Raw genomic sequence first — 18204 nt, 5'->3', positions numbered from 1 at the left:
TTATTATTATTATTATTATTATTATTATTATTATTATTATTATTATTATTTTATATAGCTCCATCAATGCACATGGCACAAATAAAACAGCCAGCCCTCCCATAGGCTAATATGCAGAGAGAATTAAAGAAATAATACAAGTATAAAACTATATGCTACAATGGTAAAAGCAAATGCAAACCCCCCGTGCGACATAAACCTACAACAAACCGACAAATGCATATAACCAAAACAGACAAGATTAGGAAACAATACGAAACCCAATTCCATAGAATTGCATAGAATTGCTGGGATCCTGTGAAAAATTGTGTTCCGCATTGTTTCCTAATCTTGTCTGTTTCGGCTAGATGGATTTGGGTAAAAATAAGACACAAAACCAAACAGCGAGCAAACAACGCTCCACCAAACACAACTGCAGCTCGGGAATGTCGTGGTTCTGGGCTGCAGCACCCAGAATCCCCTCGACTTGGGGATTCTGGGAGTTTAGTCCCCCCCAAAAAAAGCATTTCCCCCCTTTTTGCATGGAACAATATGGTTCGTTCATTGAGGATTTGGGAAGGAACCCATTTTGAGCCCCAGATTTTCTTCCATCTTTCAGCTTAAACATCAGCAAATGAGGAGGAGCCATTTTGGTTTGGCGCGGCTTAATTTCCCCATTAAGGAAGTGTGTCTACACCGGAGAAATAATGCAGTTTGACGCCACTTTGAGCACCTTGTTCCACATTGTGAGGTCCTGGGATTAGTAGTTTTTACAAGGTCCTTAGCCTTCTTTGCCAAAGAGTAAAGTGCTTTGCCAAACACCAAATCCGAGGATTGCATAAGATGGTGCAAACGTGGCATCGAAGCGCATTATTTCTACGGTGCGGATGCAGTCTTCACTGTCAACATTCTGCTGCTTTTAATGCTTTTATCAAGCAGGAAAAAACAAGAGCTTGGTTTAAAATTAGTTGCACGGTTTACACAAAACCGACCGAAAGTGACCCTTGGCTTTGGGCCAAGCTGCATTTTTTTACGAGCGTCGCGAAAAAGGGCCGCGCGGTTCCCTTGGCGACAATCCCTGGACCGCGGATGCCAGGCCTCTGCGGGACTGATCTCTCCATCCTGCTGACTTGTTAATGGCCTTAAACTCGGAGGGCGTCTTCTGCCTTTAAAGAGAGAGATTAGAAAAAAGGAAACCCTCGTGGTGTCTTTTTCTTCTTCTTCTTCTCCCCAGACGCTGAAAGACATCTTTTAAGTGGCAGCCGGTGCCAATTTGAGGCCGACACAAATTACCACCAAAGAGGGGTCCCTGAGAGAGCGTCCCACTCTGCTTGGTTGGCGGTCCATGAAGCTACCACTTAATTGTCTCATGAGCGGCAAAAAAAGTGCATACATCTCAGGCGCCCGCCGGATCCTGCGCTGAAGGAGACGCAAACCCATAGCAGCTTGAGTCTCCCTTATCCAAAATGCCGAAATCCGCTATTCCAAAACCCAAAATTGTCCACCTTTGGTTGAATCGTAGAGTCATCAAATACAACCTCCTGGGTCTCTTTTATCTGGAATTCCAAAATTTGAAATATTCCAAATTTCAAAATCTTCCAGGTCTAGAATTTAGGATAAAAAATTGACCCCAAAAACTTGAGTTGACCTATCCATGGATCAATCTAAGTACCATATCTTAACTCTCATATATATATATATATATATATGGGAAAGGCAAGAGTTTAATCTGCCCTAGAAGCACTGACCCCCTTCTACTCTCTCATCCATCCAGCCTTTAGTATGAGTACAAATAGTTATGACTGCTGGGATTTTGCAAGTTCTTTGACATTGTTTCCCTTTGCTCCATCCTTTATATCCTTCATTAAATGCCCCTAAGGCTTATCCACAGATCAGATCAAAATCCATAATTATGGCCCCTCGACTTATATATATATGGGGTTGACTTATAGTCGCGTATATATGGTAAGAGCCAGGGAGGAGAGGTATGTCTCCAGATCGGGCGCGATGCAAATTTCCTTAGTTTGTATGCGCAAGACGGGGCGATGATTTCACCGTGGCATGCTTTTTCGTTTGCTTGGAGTTGCAAAAAAAGAGACACACAGAGAGAGAGAACAATCCAAGGTGTGGAGAAAGAAAATGAAATGCCTGAGGAGGCTTGTGGCGTATAGCTCTCCCCCGCCCCGTCCCCTTCAGCTAAAGCCCGACGGGAAAAAATAGCAGTTGTGAATCTTCCTGGATGACTATTCATAATGAGCCGGAGAGGCTCTAAGTCTTTCGTAATGAGATTTTGATACCGGGATTGTGCCGGGTGCGAGGTTAGAGTGTTGCGTGCCGGTGTTTACGCCAGCCTTCGTTGGAGATTCCAGCCTCCTGGCGGGCGAATGAAAACTTTGACGGCCGGCTTTTGGGGAGACGGCTTTCCTATCCCTTCCTCAAAGTATCTTCTGTGGGTCACCGTCACCTTCGGGAAAACGGGGCGCATGGATAGGGAGATGCACCTATGGGGTTTCCATTGGAACGCTGTGTTTGCAGCCAAAGTTACGGCTGCATAACTCATGCTTGCATCAGTGGCAGTACTTTTTCTGTGGTTCCTTGGTCCCACTTATGTGAGATCCTTGACTAAACCGACTGCATGCATGGCATTGGTTTCAGTGTTGGACTATGACTCTGGAGACCAGGGTTCAATTCCCCCACTCAGCCATAGAAGCAAGTCACAGTCTCTCAGCCTCAGGGGAAGGCAATGGCAAACCCCCTCTGAACAAACCTTGTCAAGAAAACCCCACAATAAGTTTGCTTTAGGGTCGCCATAAGTTGAAAATGACTTGAAGGCGCACAACAGTAAGATGTCTACCCAAAATGAACCCGCCCAATATTCGAGATCTTCAGAGGAGGCCCTGTTGCGCGACCCAAGTTTGTGAAGTTAGGTTGGAAGGTATATGTGACAGGGTCTTCTCTATAACAATGCCATTGAGTTGAGCGACCAAACTGATGAAGGGTCTGGAAGCCATGCCTTGTGAAAGACTTAGGGAGCAGGGTCTGTTTAGCATGAGGAAGGGAAGGTTAAGAGGTGATATGACAGCCCTGTTTAAGTATTTGGAGGGGTGTCATATTGAGGGTGGAGCAAACTTCTTTTCTGCTGCTCCAGAGAATAGGACACAATGGCGCAATGGATGCAACTACAGGAAAAGATATTCCACCTCAACATTAAAAGGAACTTCTTGATAGTAAGGGCTGTTCGATGGTGGATGATGTTCCCTTGGAGATTGTGGTGGAGTCTCCCTCTTTGGAGGTCATTAAACAGAGGCTGGAGGGCCATCTGTCAATGGGGCTGCTTGGATTGAGAATTCCTGCATGGCAGAATGGAGTTGGAGTGGATGGCCCTTGCGGTCCCTTCCAACTCTATGATTCTAACTGTGGAACTCCCTGCCCCAGGATGCTAGGCTAGCTCTTTTGCTTCTGAGCTTCCAAGAGGTGTTCTTCATGGCCTTCAAGCTGTTATTCAATCAAGTCCTAGGATGGATGCAGCCTTCCAAGGTTGCCCGAGGGAGTCTCATGCACAGAGTCACTCTTGCCATATTTGCCCAAATTGGGTGTGATCCAATTCTGTGTCCAGGTGCTGTATAGCTTTGTCCGTCTTCGGTTCTCTCTGGCGGCGAATTCTCCAAAGCTTAAGGTTTCAGAGTTGTGTCAAAAGTGGGACAGTGGGCTCCGATAGGCCGCAGACAATTTGCACCGGTGTCGGGGGGGTGAGAGGAACGTGTCGAGGGTGCCGCCCGTGCCCGCTTTGGCAAGCGGCCTTCCCATTTCCTCCTCCTCGCTCGGTGACCAGCTCCCCAGGCCTGCTCTGTAATTAAAAGCCACCATCTTTGCGTCTTTGCACGGCTGAGGTGCCGCTGGCGGGCGAGGTGGCAATTAACTCTGCTAACGATGCGTGCGCTGGCACAGGAACATCCGTTCAAACAATACGGCGGCAGAGAAGACAGATTAGTTGGATCTGGAGAAAGGCGGTAGGGACTCGGAGATGGCGAAAGGAGGTGGCGGGTGGATTTTCTTTGGGGAGCGGAAGCAAAGGGATTGCAACCATCTTTTCCAGCTGTCCACCCTGAACGCTGGACGGAGCGCAGAGATCGTTCCTATAATGTACCCAGCACAATCCTGGATCCTATATGGTTACCTTGGGCATGGTTTGAGTGTTGGACTCTCTCTCAGCCTCAGAGGAAGGCAATGGCAAACCCCTCTGAAGAAACTTGCCAAAAAAACTTTGTGATAGGTTCACCTTAGGGCAGTGATATCCAGACTCTGGCCCTCCAGGTGTTTTGGACTTCAGCTCCCAGAATCCCAAACCATTGGCCAAGGTGGCTGAGGCTTCTGGGAGCTGAAGTCCAAAACAACTGGAGGGCCAGAGTTTGGACATTGCTGCCTTAGGGTCACCATGTTGGAAATGATTTGAAGGCACACAACAACAGATAGGAGGAAGAAGCCTCAAATCGGGGTGCAGGCATCATGAAGACAGTCTGGACCCAATTCAGTGTTTTGGCCCTACGTCATGTAAACAAGATGCAGAAAGCACATGGATTACTCATGTGGACAAGCCCATAGACCATAGACAAGCTGGCTGGGGCTTCTGGAATCTGAAGTCCAAAACACCTGGAGGACCAAAGTTTGGGATCTCCTGCCATAGACGGACATATAGGGGTGTGCACCCAAATACAGAACAGCTGAGCTTCCTCTCCAAATTCTCCACTGCAGGGTCCCAATAAACTGCTTGGATATCGGCTCAGTCTGTCTGGTTTTGCAAAATCTGTCACCAAGCTTGCCTATAGACTCCTATGTTGTTGCAAGTGTGTGCGCTCCTATGGTTGCTGCCAGTGCCGAGTCCTGCCCCGTGCTATTATTGGACAAGAATTCCAGGATAAAACACTTTGCCAAGCAGCCGAGATTCGGTTGTATTTATAGCGCCAGGTCCCTCTCCTGATAGCAGATGGTTTTGGAGACAGTGTCGTTTTTAGCAGCTTCTCGCTGTAACACAGGTCGGTGCCTCCTTCCTTCTTTTCCCTTTTTTGCAAAGAAAGAAATTGTACCGCTCCTGGCTTCCCTTCTGTTTTGCTTTGTGTGTTTTTCCAAATCTGCACACAGACGTCTCCAAAGCAAAAGAAGGTCTATCTAAATAAGTCGATTCCAGATTCCGCTTTTTCCCCAACCTGTCTCTCCTTGCGGAGAAGGCAGAAACCCAAATAAATCCCACTGCGCCCACCTTGGTGCATTTTATGCACTGGACAGTATTCTCTATCATAAAAATTGGAGGGAAGAACACCAACATTTTAATATATGCAGATGACACTGTCCTGCTATCAAGAAAGCATAAAGTCTTGGAACGATGACTCTAAAGACAGTTAAGGAAGAAAATGCAAAGGCAGGTTTAGAGTTGGACAGTAAGAAAACAACAATAATGGCCACAGATGATTCACGTCGCTTTGGAGCAGACGATGAAGACATTACAAAAGTTCAAGATTTTCCATCCTTTGACTCTGTCATTAATCAGATTGGAGACTGCAGTCAAGACATCAGACGAAGCCAAGGACTTGGAAGGGCAGCTATGGAAGAACTAGACGTTAGGATTGTCCATGTCGTCGTTTTGCCCATTTCCATGAATGGTTGTGATAGCTGGATGGTGAAGAAAGTGGATGGGAATTAAAATCAATTCATTTGAGATGTGGTTCTCAAGGAGGGTTCTGCAGATACTGCGGATGGCTAAAAAGACAAATAAATGGTTCCAAGAGCAAAGTCAGAAATGACTTGAAGGCACACAGTGCACACCATATGTGTGTGTGTGTGTGTGTGTGTGTGTGTGTACACACACACACACACCAAAAACAAGCTTTACTTTGGGGAATTTATTTCTTTTTGGAATATTTCTAGGCCGTGGATGGTTGAATCCATGGATAAAGAATCTGTGGATGCGGAAGGCCATCTGTAACCGGCTCTTAGCTACCCCATAAACAATTTAAAGTGCTGGTTATGACATATAAAGCTCTGTACAACTTTGGTCCATTGTATAGGGCTTTATAGGTCATAGCCAACACTTTGAACTGTTTATGGGGTGGCTATGAGCCGAGAATAGCTCCCTCTCCTTTGCTTGCAATGAAGAATGGATTCAGGGGGTCTAATATTCCGCCTTTGAGGGGTCCATTAATATGTGGGACAGGCTTGACCATCAGCAATGGTGCCCCCCCCCCCCAAATTTGCCAACCAGCCCTGCAAAGGAGCCCGGTCCAAATCCTTGCTCCCGATGTTGCGTTTAGCCTTCCGCGTTCAGGTCTGTGAAAATATTGTGCCGCGCGTTGGAAAGCAAACGGGGGGGAAAAGTCTCGGATGAGCCATCTTGTGCCCCATCTGTTCCGATGAGATTCCCCCCCCTTTTTTATTCTTCACAGTAAGGAACACATTTTAATTAACTGACGGTTTTGGTGGAGGAAAAAGAAGAGGGAGGGAAAGACAGGCCCCTTCTTCCCCGGGAAACCATCTCTATATTGCTTTACCTTCAGTCATAGAATCATAGACAAGTTGGAAGAGACCCCCAAGGGTCATCCAGTCCAACTCTCTCACGTTGTTGAATGGAAATCGGTGGCATCTGATGGCTCCAAATGGTGATGGTGGATGAATCTGCTCTGGTTTTTAGTATGAAGTATCATGGAATTATCCAAGTGAATCTTTTTGGAGCAAGGTAGTCCAGCATGGTGCCATGGTTTGAGCATTGGACTGTGACTCTGGAGACCAAGGTTCGATTCATGGCTAGGCCATGAAACCCAGTGGGTGAACCTGGGCAAATCACATTCTCTCAGCCCCATAGGATGGCAAGGTCAAACCCTCTTTGCCAAGAAAACACCATGACAGGTTTGCCATAGGGTTGCCATAAGTTGGACACGACTTGAAGGCACACAACGACAGCAGCAACAACAGAACGGCTATGGAGGGAGTAGACAAGATCCTGAAATGTAAAGATATATCAGAGCGGTGTAGTGGTTTGAGGGATAAACTCTGGTGACCAGGGTTCGATTCCCAGCTTGGCTCGTCACTCTCAGCCTCCAGAAGGCAATGGAAAACCGTCGTTGATAGGGTCACCATGAATTGGAGACGACTTGAAGGCACACAACAAGCAACCACAAAGTCCGTGCTCAAACCACTACGCCGCACTGGCCTTAAATGCAGACAAAGCACAGTTGGACACATATATTGTGGTTGTGAAACACATGTCTGTTCAGCAGTAAACATTTCTGTGTAATACCAGGTCTTGTGGAACAACGACACCTTCCCGCAATTGATATACATTATACAGAGACACACCACAATGGTTTTTGGTCAGTTCTCCAATACATAATCCATGGAGATGCACCTCTTTGGAGACATGGTGCCGAAGATGCCCAAGTTGGCCACCATCTTGTGTTGGTGAGTTCCTCAGCTTTTCATGCTGCCATGCTTTCTTGTTGCAAAGCACATCCATTTGCACATCCATGCCACCCATTTCCAACATAGTAAGATTATCCGGCCCCGTTGGAGCCAAAAACACGAGCCCTTCCTTGCTTTGCTGGCCGTCTTTTTCCAAACTCTGCCCTCCTTCCAAGAAGACACACATCTAAGATATAAAAGTATTATTAAACCCAATCCCTTCGGTGCCTGGAAAGTTCAGTCGAACAAGTGTAAACACATCCGACATAGCCGGCTTCTCACCTCTCCAGCGTCTTGGGAAATATATATTTGTATAATATATTTTATTTTTTTGGAAAAGAAAAAGAAATTCCCTTTTCTTCCTTCGCCCTTCTTAGAAAAAACAACAACAACTGGTGCATGCCACGTTGAGGATTAAGGCATCTTCAGCCGAGGAGATCTTGGTAAAAATTAATTTTCAGGCTGTATGAGGAAAGCGTGCGTGTCGGAGCAAAGGCCGGGGAAGGGAGGGCGGCATATACAAGCCAAAATAAACTACCTTTTATGATTCTTTGGCACGGAGAAAAAAGGGAGATGTAGGTCTCATTGCAAACACAGCACCCGATAACCTTGCACTTTGGATGGAGAAAAGGAAGAGGAGAGATTTGCTGGGTGCCTTCAAGTCGTTTCCGACTTACGGTGACCTGAATAGGAACCATTCTCCTGGGGGTTTCTTAGCAAGTTTCTTCAGAGGAAGTTTGCCATCGCCTTCTCCTGAGGCTGAGAGAGTGTGACTTGTTAAACGTCACCCAATGGGTTTTATGGCTGAGCTGAGCATCGAACCCCTCCGACGTCAGTGCCTGACGCTTAAACCATTGCGCTATGCTGGACCTATCTTGGGTTTTTCTTGGCAAGATTTGTTCCGAGGAGGTTTGCCATTGCCTTCCCCTGAGGCTGAGAGAGTGTGACTTGTCCAGGGTCTCCCAGTGGTTTTTGTGGCCAAGCCATGGATCAAACCCTGGTCTCCAGAGTTGTAGTCCAATGCTCAAATCCTTTTGCCATACTGTCTCTCTTAGAAGCAAGTAAGATAGAGAAGAGGAATAGATTAAATGTTCCTTATCCTGTCTCCTTAAATAAGTAAGAATCCCCGCAGGGGGTAGAAATAATGCAATTTGGCACCGCTTTTAACAGCCACGATGGCTGTGTCCCACAAAATCCTGGGATTTGCAGTTTGGCGAGGCAGCAGCAGAGAAGGCTAAGGACTACAAATTGCCGGATACCATAGGATTGGCGCTGCATCACTTAAAGTGGTGTCAAACTGCATTGTTTCTGTATTGTCGACGGATCCATATTTTGTCCTGACTGGGAAACAAACAGCCTGTTTAGCTAGGATTTCTGTCGTAAATCCCAAACAGAAAATAGCCCGTCTTTGGAGGAATTATTATCGGATCCTAGCATTGGAAGGGGTCCCCAAGGGCCATCCAATCCAGCCTCGTTCTGCCATGTGGGAATACCCAATTCAAGCATTCCTGAGCGATGCGATCTGTTTGTGAAGACCTGCCGTTTTAAATTGCTGAAACTTGACAGATTGTTTGCTTGTTTTGTGTAAAGAAAATATAAATTAAACAGTCGAACGTTTTACAGATGTCTTTGGATGCTTGCTTTTTTAAACCTGGCATTAATAATTTGCAAAATGCCGTGCGCCCGGGGTGAGAGACAGGTGGGATTTTCGTCTTTGGTTCTTTTGCTGCCAAATCGACATCGGAAAAGTGGGATTTTATTGTGAAGTCGAAGGCTTTCATGGCTGGCATCCATAGTTTTTTGGGCTCTGTGGCCATGTTCTAGAAGAATTTATTCCTGACGTTTCGCCAGCATCTGTGGCTTTGGCATCATCAGAGAATTCTGGCATGGAAGAGAGTTGGATATATAGGGTCACACAGTATAATGTGTGTGTATGTGTATGTGTATATACACACACACACACCACTCTCTTCCATGCCAGCATTCTCAGAAGATGCCAGCCACAGATGCCGGCGAAACGTCAGGAATAAACTCTTCTAGAACATGGCCACATAGCCCGAAAAACCCACAAAAAACTATGGGATTTTATTCTTTGGTTATTTTGCATCCAAGTCGACTCCAAATTAGGATGACCTTCTGAATAGGAGACCTCCAAGAGACCCATCATCCACTGCCCAGGTCTTGCAAAATCAGGACTATGAAAAGAAGAAGAGAAAGATAAAAATGTTAATAGAATTATATGTCCTTTTCTGCATTGAGGACTAGGCACTTGACTTCTCCTTTTTTGGCCCTAAAGAAACTGGGACCATCTCTGTGCCAAATCCTCACCTGGTATTTTTTGCCTTGCTTTTCCTGGCAAAAAGCCTCTCCGCTCAGATGGATTTCCTTCCCTGCCTTTTCCCGTTTTAATCTCCCCGTTCCCGCCAGGACTGCCTCTCCATAAATAAATGTGCGGCCATTTCATAGCCATCCATGGCTAAAACCCCAGCCTCGCGTTCGGCACTCGCGGCTATTTATAAAAGTTGGCAACTTGGACGCACACAAACACACCTGTTCCTGGCTCTGGGCATTTTGCCCTCTCCTTCGCTCTCTTTCCCCTCCTGTGCCATTTGCAGGAAAAAAAAAACATTACCTTTGGGGCTATGTGTATAAAGTGTGTTAAAAACATAAATGAAATCCACGTTTCGATTGGGGGACTCATCTCCAAGACATCTCACGATGTACTTGCAGATATTCCAAAATCTGGAGGGAAAGAATTGTGCATTGATTCCTAAACAGTCCCAGATTGTCTCCATCGTGGTTTCTGGTTGCTTAAGAAACACGTTTGCCAATCGTTTTGGGAATATTTGTCTATCGTTTTGGGGATATTTTTGTGTCGTCTTTCCGTCCCCGGCTCCAGACCCGTCCGCCTGTGTCCCGATTTCCCCTCGGACCTTGGAAGAAACTCAGCCCCGTCGAATCTTTGGAAGAGGACTTCCAGTGTAACCCAACCCTCGGCACCAGTTGTTGTGTGTTGATTCTTGGCTCCTCTAAAGGGACAGAAACAGCGGTGCAGAGGGGGGGTTACACACACTGTTTATTTGCTAAATGAAGCCGCGGAGTGGCAAAATACCTTGCTATATTTATAGGGCTGGTTGTATGTTTGTTCAGTTGCCGTCAATGAACTCTTTCTGCCCGCTCTTTCCATGTTTCTCTGGGTTGGAGGGACAGAGTTCAAGGGAGTTGAATGGTTGCCCCTGTTGTGCTTCAGTGCTTGTCAGTTTGACAAACACTCATTGCCCAAAGTAGTTCAGCGCTCTTGGAAAAGTTGCTTTTTTCGGACACCCAGAATTGTCCAAGATGTGCTAGCAAGAGTTGTCTTTTCAAAAGATCTTTTCCAACTTTGTGTTGCAGATATTTGAGCATGTACTTCTCAGTCATCCTCCAAAAGGAGGACATTTTGGAAAGTTGAAATGGGAAACATGTCCTGGAAAAGGAGCGCCTCTGATCACTCTGTGTAGGAAACATGAATTAATTTTGCTTCTCGGAGACTCCCGTCTCCAAGATATCTCATGATGTATATGCAAATATTCCAAAATCCAAAATATTTCTAAGGGAGACTCAACCCGTATTGCATTCTTTGCAGAGCCACTGCCAGCAAGGTCCTCCTGGACTCCAAAGAAAGTCTGACCTTCCTGAAGGAAGGAGGAACCCAAATGTGAAGGCCATCCTATAGTTTATCCTTTTCTGTAGAATCCGGTGTTTGACTCGTTTCTAAAACAAAACCTTCCCCTCCTCTCTGTCTTCTCAGGGACTCCAGGAGGAACCATGCTTCATTCCTAGGATCCCTCCACCTTGGTTCTGTCTTCTTCTGAAGCAACGTCCCGAGAATGCTCCGGTCTTCTGTTCCTCTGGCTCTGTGTTTCTTCCTGGCGTCCGCGGCTTCCTTCCCGAAGGACTTGAACCCACTGAACACTGTTGGTCTGGCAGGTGAGCATAATGTGGTTTCCACCTCATGCCAACCCTGTGAAGATCTTATCGGGCACAGCTTGGAAGGAGCATGTGGCATTGCAATTCGGTGTGATGATGATGATGATGATGATGATGATGATGATGCTTCCGCCTCCCAAACAGGAACAGCCCGGTACCCATATTTCCGAGGCCTTCCGGAAGACAATGACACAACTCAACTGGGTCTGGATTTCCAGAGCATGTTGCGACTCAACCAAACGCTTCTCATCGCTGCTCGGTAAGTAGCGAGTAGGGTAGGCAGCGCTGGTAGCCATTTTGTTTTCCTTGCGTATGATCCAGATTTCTGGTTCGACCCTGCTTAAGACTTCAGGTTTGGAGGCCATACTGGCTAGGAGCTGCAATCCACAAAAGTCATTCTCCCTCCAGTTCTGCTCATACTCATTTGGACAACCCTTGTTTCAACAATGAGTTAATACATATCTTTCTTTTTTTTCCTCCTTTCTCTGTCTGCCATTCCACCCCAGGGACCACGTCTACGCCTTTGATCTCCGAAGGACAAAGGATGACTTCTCTCCAAGCAAGGTGAGTTGTACAGTGGGCCCTCCACATTCTCTGGGATAAGAGGTACAGGACCCCTGCAAAAATGGAAAAACTGCAAATAACAAAACACTGGATACCTGTCTAGGTATCTCTAGGTCATCAAGTGCAAATCTGTGGTCAGTATCTGATGGTGAGGAGTAGTGATTCATCAGCATCTGGAGTAACACAGATACTGGTCTACCTAGATGCAAATTATTAACGTCAGGTTTAAAAAAGGACCCTTTCCTTTTTTAGCTACCTAGAACCCACAGTAGTTGGTTGAGCTACCTAGAACCAATTCACATTGTCAGTGCGTATGCCCTGTTCAGAACACCTTTGCGATTGAAACAATATCCGGCCTAGAACCGATTTCTAGTGGAGCTGTGCACTCTGTAAAGACGATGCTTGGTCTGAAGTTTGAGGTGCTAGTTGTTGTGCCACCTAGAATCCATCCCCCCCGTCCCCAACACATACCAATAACTCCTTTGTTTTTCTGCCTTCTCAGCATCTCACATGGAAGACTCAGGACATGGAAAACTGTGCAATGAGAGGAAAGCTTCGGGTAAGAACCACAAGGTTGCAATTCCAGTAACTATTATGTGGTTTTAGCTCTGGCATTTCAGGTCTGGTATCAAGCTTAGTAAAATGAGTAAGATCTAGAAAAGCAGATGGATAGACTCAGTCAAGGAAGCCACAGCCCTGAGTTTGCAAGACCTGAACAGGGCAGTTGACGAAAGGAAAAGACAGTCTCATTTTTTATGGCCAGAGAAAGAGCAGACTGGGGATGCTGGGAAAAGTCAGTGGTCTCATAAACAGCCTTAGGCCTGCAAGTGACCACAGGGCTGGACATTGCCCACCTCCAGCCTAAGTCCTTTTCATTCTCTCCTTACACAGAACGAATGTTACAACTACATCAAAGTCTTGGTTCCAAAAAACAACCAGAGCCTCCTGGCTTGTGGGACGAATGCCTTCAATCCCGTGTGTCGGACATACAAGGTACATCTGGAGTAACACAGATACTGGTTTACCTAGATTCTCTCTTTATGGTGTTTTTTTTAATGTGATGCACAGGACCTTTTCTTGTTTGAGCTACCTAGAACCCATAGTAGTTGGTTGAATTACCTAGAACCCATTTCCATTGGCAATATGTATGCCCTGTCTAGAATGCCTTTGCGGTTGAAACAATGTCCTGCCTAGAACCCGCTTGAACTATGAACTCCCTAAAGACAATCCAGAGCAAAGAAGCACACCTTTCTATTAAGGGAGAAGGCTGGTTGGTGCACGATGGGACTTCTTGACCTCTTTGGTGCAACTCTGGGTACCAAAGTCCAGACCAGGGATTTCAGAAGCTCTGGAGCTTCTCAATGTTTGGAGGCAGAGCTTCTGGCATCAACTTTGGGCTAAGTCCTTTCCTTTCCTCAAACCCTAGATCAGCAGCTTGGTGCAAGAAGGGGAGGAACTGAATGGCCAAGCCCGGTGCCCTTTTGATGCCAAGCAGGCCAACGTCGCTCTTTTTGCAGGTATGAAATTTTGCCTGGTATATATTATTTATTGTTTTGTTTTTTATCACGGCAGTATGTGTAGTTTCTTGTTTTTTTCCATGACTTTATAACCTGGGAGATCCGGGTTTCTAGTCCACACTGAGCTACAAAACTCATCCAATATTAGTATTACTATTTAGTATTTGCTGGGATTTGGCTCCAAAATCCAAGGATGCTCAAGTCCCATTAAATACAACAGCGCAGTAAAATGGCATCCCTGAGATGAAATGGCAAAATCAAGGTTTGCTTTTTGGAATATATATATATATATATATATATATATAATATTTTCAAGCAGTGGATAGTTGAGCGGATAAAGAATATGTGGGTTCGGAGGTCTTACTGTGCATCCCTGTTCCATGTGGATAAAAGAGCTTTATTGCGATTTTAATGGGGTAGTTCAAATACAGATTCATAGCGATCTCTGTTTTTCTCTCTCTTTTCTTCCTTCCATCCTTGGACCAGATGGGAATCTCTACTCCGCGACGGTCGCTGATTTCCAAGCCAGTGATGCTGTGATCTACCGAAGTTTGGGGGAGAGGAACCCTGTCCTCCGGACGGTCAAATATGATTCGAAGTGGTTGCGAGGTGAGTTTGGGCTCGGAAGGATTGGCGTGCGGTTGTGAAATAGAAGACATTGTGTCCTTACTTTCAGCGGAGACAATTTTGTGGAGTACAGTGGTGCCTCGGGTTACGAAATTAATTCGTTCCGTGGCACCGTTCGTAACCCGAAAAGCCTTCGTAAGCCGAATTGCCATAGGCGCTAATGGGGAAAAGCCGCGATTCCGTGCAAAAAAGCCGAAAAAAGCACCAAAAGTTTTTTCGTAACCCAAAAAAACATTCGTAACCCGGAACAATGTTTTCCTATGGGATTTTTTCGTATCCCGAAAATTTCGTAACCTGGGTATTTCGTATCCCGAGGTACCACTGTATATGCACAGTGATGGATTTATACACAACTCAAGGCTGCATCCGCTCTGCAGAAACGATCCAGTTTGGCACCACTTGAACTGCCATGGCTTCATGCTATGCAATTGCAGGAATTGTTTGTTGTGGAACTGGAAGGTGCAATGTTTTGCAAAACTACAATGCTCAAGATCCTATAGCATTGAGCCATGGCAGTTCAAGTGGTGCCAAACTGGATTATTTCTGCAGTGCGGATGCAGCCTACGTTAGCGACAGTTTAAGGCCACCAGGGAATCTTAGGGTGCATCTGTGTTGTAGAAATAATGCAGTTTGATGCCACTTGAACTGTCATCGCAGCAGCCGGCAGAAGGCTAGGATTTGTAGTTTGCTGTGTGGGACTGTGCAGGATTATTTGGGCTTGTCTCTGCCAGGACACCCTAAAACTTAAAAAATAGGAAGTTATGGGGATGAAAGCCCTATACCATAACTTCTGACAATTCGCAAATGAAAACCAAGACATGCGTGGCCAAGCAATGACCAATGTGGTCAAGATGGCAATGGTTATCGAGGAGGATGAACATAAAAGTTAGGAGACGTTGTGGCGGTTTGTTTCTTTTGCAATTCTCACATGTTTCCAAAACGGTCCCTTCCCTGCTCTTGCCTCCAGAACCCCACTTTGTGCATGCTCTGGAGTACGGGGATTATGTCTACTTCTTCTTCCGTGAAATCTCCATGGAGTACACCACGCTCGGCCGGGTGAGTGTCCAAGACGGAGACATCCTTTTAAATGTTGCATTTGAAGGAATACTTGTCGGAGAAAGACTCAGAGGACATGGCCCCCAAATGTGTGGGCTTCCCATTATCCCTGCCTTTGTCACCAGTATGAGGACCATCATCCACCATCTGTGGGGACCTCCTAGATGACTTCATGGTTCCTCCATGAACATTCATTCATCTTCCCTCCCCACCGGATGCCACCTTTCCTTATTATCCACTCCCGCCACAATACACTCAAATTTTCCAATATCTAGCGTTCCTGGAGGCGAAAGCTGTATAATAGGAAAGTCATGATTTATTAAAGAGAAATGGAACATAACATCCCAGATTAATTATTTAATACATCTAAATCACATCTCGCACTGTCTCACTCTTTCATCCCTCAGCTGCAGAAACGAAGCCATTTGACGCTATTTTAACTCGATTCTGTGGGATTTTGGTGATGCGTAGTTTGGCGGGGAAGGCTAAATGTCTTGCAAAACTACAAATCCCAAAACTCCAGCACTGAGTCACGGCGATGAAAGTCATGGGTCGTTCCTAGTTAGGAGACCAGAGGATGAATTTTGGGGTTTTGTCTCATCTTTGGGGAAAGAACCGAGATCTGATACGGTTCCTTCCCTCTCCCCAAATTTCAGGTGATCTTCTCCCGCGTGGGTCGGGTCTGTAAGAATGACATGGGCGGCTCTCCCCGGGTGCTAGAGAAATACTGGACCTCCTTCCTCAAAGCCCGCCTCAATTGCTCGGTGCCAGGGGACTCCTTCTTCTACTTTGATGTCCTCCAAGCCGTTACGGACATCACCCAGGTGAACGGCCGGCCGGCCATCTTTGGCGTCTTCGCCACTCAGTCCAACAGGTAAACTCTTGCCCTCCATGTTTTGGCTTTCCTAAGCCATCCAAAATCCAAATGGTGCATCTAACAGCATCTTAAGCTGCATTTTAATTTTATTTGTGCAAAGATAAGCCTTGCAAGACCTGAGCTTACATTCACAGAACATTTGCATTTGGCTTCCTGCACTAGAAGAATGGAGATTGGAATTGCTTGATATGCTAGAGATAGACAAGCATAAGCGCAAGCTCTCCGTTTATGCTGCTTTTTATGATGCCGTTCTTTTAATTCGTAAGCTGCTTTGTGTCAGCTAAATATAATAAATATATAATAATATAATAAATATTTGTTATTATATTAGTTTATATCCCGGGACACAAAGCGGCTTACACATTAAAAGAACGGCATCATTGAAAATGGTATAAACGGAGAGCTTGTTCCCGGAAAGGAGAACAGCACATTTATTTATATATTATATTACTGCATCTATTTGTCTAGAAATTTTAGTCATAAAATGGTCCCCAAAACTCTGGGTCAACTTATTTATGGCTCAATATAACACTATACTTTAACTCTTATTTAAAAAGGAGTCATCCCCTGGTGAAAGTCACGCATGTAGTTTGTCCTGGAAGCACCGATCCTTCTCTGTTTTCTCATCTATTTACGCACAAGCAGTTATACTTTTTGTACGGTCTTTGGCATTGTTTTCCCCTGCTTCATCCTTAAGATCCTTTGTTACACGCCCCTTAAGTTTTACCCTTGACTTATCCATGGGTTATATCAAAATCCATAATTTGGGCCCCAAAACCTGCCCTCGACTTATACATGAGGTCAGCTTATAGTTATATGGTAGTTTACATCCCAGGGTCATCTGATCTAATAAATAAAGAAATGTGTTGTCCTCATTTTTGAGTGGGTTGTTATTTTGTATTTTGCCCAGCATCACTGGTTCTGCCGTCTGCGCCTTCTACATGGACGACATCGAGCGCATTTTCAACAGCAAGTTCAAGGAGCAAAAGAATGCGGACGCGGCCTGGACTCCGATCCCAGAGGAAAAAGTGCCCAAACCCAGGTATTCAAATCACGTCTTGGTATTTCATAACTTATGGGTCAAATCTCTCCGCTCAAATCTGCGTAAGATACTTACGGGTTTGGAAGCGTCTCTAGTCTTGTGCAGACCACAACTGAAGGTATGTGTACATGGAGACAGCATTTTGTAGTGGTTTGAGCATTGGACTATGACTTTGGAGACCAGGGAATTGATTCCCTGTTCAGCTGAGATTTCAAAACCCAGAAGGGTGGCTGGAGGCAGGAAACCTGTGCGTTGCGTCTCATTTTTTGCTGTTCCCGTGATTTGCACAACTGAGGTGCCTTCGTTCACATTTGCAGAATAAATGATGCAAATCAACCCGTGCCATTTACGCTTTGGCCATGTGTTTGTATGTGTGCGTCTATGTATATATTATACAGCGAGAGAAATTATAGATAGCCTGGGCGGCTGCCATTTTATTTTATTTTTTCCGGCACAGATTGTCACGCGGCACGGAGATAAATTATTTTCCATCCTGTTCACATGGCTACTGCTTTTGAAAGGATGCAGGCAAAATGTACCAGGAGGTTGCAGCTGGGGCTTTTTTAAAATAAAAAACAACACGCCCCCATATTTTTCTTAAAATACAGCTTTACGCATTCGTAAACAGCGCTGTTCATTTGCGCAGAAGATCCCGGGATCAAAGAGTTGGAGAGATCTCCAAAGGTCACCTTCCTATTCTTTCCATACTATTCCTGCTTCTGGTACCAAATTTCATTTTAAAGAAGTCAAAAACAAGTCTAATTCATTGTCCGAAGAGTAGTGGTATTCGTCGTTCTTATTTGCTGTCAGGTCAAATCACGGTGCGGTGTAGTGTTTTGAGCATCTGGAGACCATGGTTCAAATCCCGGTTCAGCCATGCAAACCCGCTGGGTAACTTTATGCAAGTCACACTCTCTCAACCTCAAAAGATGGCAATGGCAAACCACCTCTGGACAAATATTGCCAAGAAAACCCCATAATAGGTTTGCCTTAGGGTTGCCATAAGTTGGAAACGATTTGAAGATGCACTACAACAAGTCACTGGACCAAAACCAGCAACGGATAGGAGCCCAACAGACATACCAAGTTTAGATTTGTAAGTCCTGTACTGGGAAGAGGGTGGG

General features: G+C 45.6%; 2 protein-coding genes across 7 annotated transcripts in view; one reads left to right on the top strand and one right to left on the bottom strand.

Annotated features, from left to right (window-relative positions):
• The window catches only part of BNIPL (BCL2 interacting protein like), a 179482-nt gene that overhangs the window by 76218 nt on the left and 85060 nt on the right, over window positions 1–18204 (bottom strand). The gene's annotated exons all lie outside the window — the stretch shown is intronic.
• The window catches only part of SEMA6C (semaphorin 6C), a 68722-nt gene that overhangs the window by 27694 nt on the left and 22824 nt on the right, over window positions 1–18204 (top strand). For 3 of the 5 annotated variants that reach the window (XM_042441121.1, XM_042441125.1, XM_042441122.1), the window contains exons 2-11: window positions 11219–11397; window positions 11542–11656; window positions 11904–11961; window positions 12464–12520; window positions 12853–12954; window positions 13388–13478; window positions 13965–14087; window positions 15073–15161; window positions 15818–16035; window positions 16949–17080. In XM_042441121.1, coding sequence (XP_042297055.1) covers window positions 11298–11397; window positions 11542–11656; window positions 11904–11961; window positions 12464–12520; window positions 12853–12954; window positions 13388–13478; window positions 13965–14087; window positions 15073–15161; window positions 15818–16035; window positions 16949–17080 — 1085 coding nt within the window. In that variant the 5' untranslated portion in view covers window positions 11219–11297. The remainder of the gene's footprint in view (window positions 1–11218; window positions 11398–11541; window positions 11657–11903; window positions 11962–12463; window positions 12521–12852; window positions 12955–13387; window positions 13479–13964; window positions 14088–15072; window positions 15162–15817; window positions 16036–16948; window positions 17081–18204) is intronic. The other 2 variants (XM_042441123.1, XM_042441124.1) reach the window with 1 other exon arrangement.

The sequence above is a fragment of the Sceloporus undulatus genome, chromosome 9 (assembly GCF_019175285.1).
Source record: "Sceloporus undulatus isolate JIND9_A2432 ecotype Alabama chromosome 9, SceUnd_v1.1, whole genome shotgun sequence".
NCBI classification, from domain to species: Eukaryota; Metazoa; Chordata; class Lepidosauria; order Squamata; family Phrynosomatidae; genus Sceloporus; species Sceloporus undulatus.
This window is presented reverse-complemented; position numbering and strand designations above follow the sequence as displayed.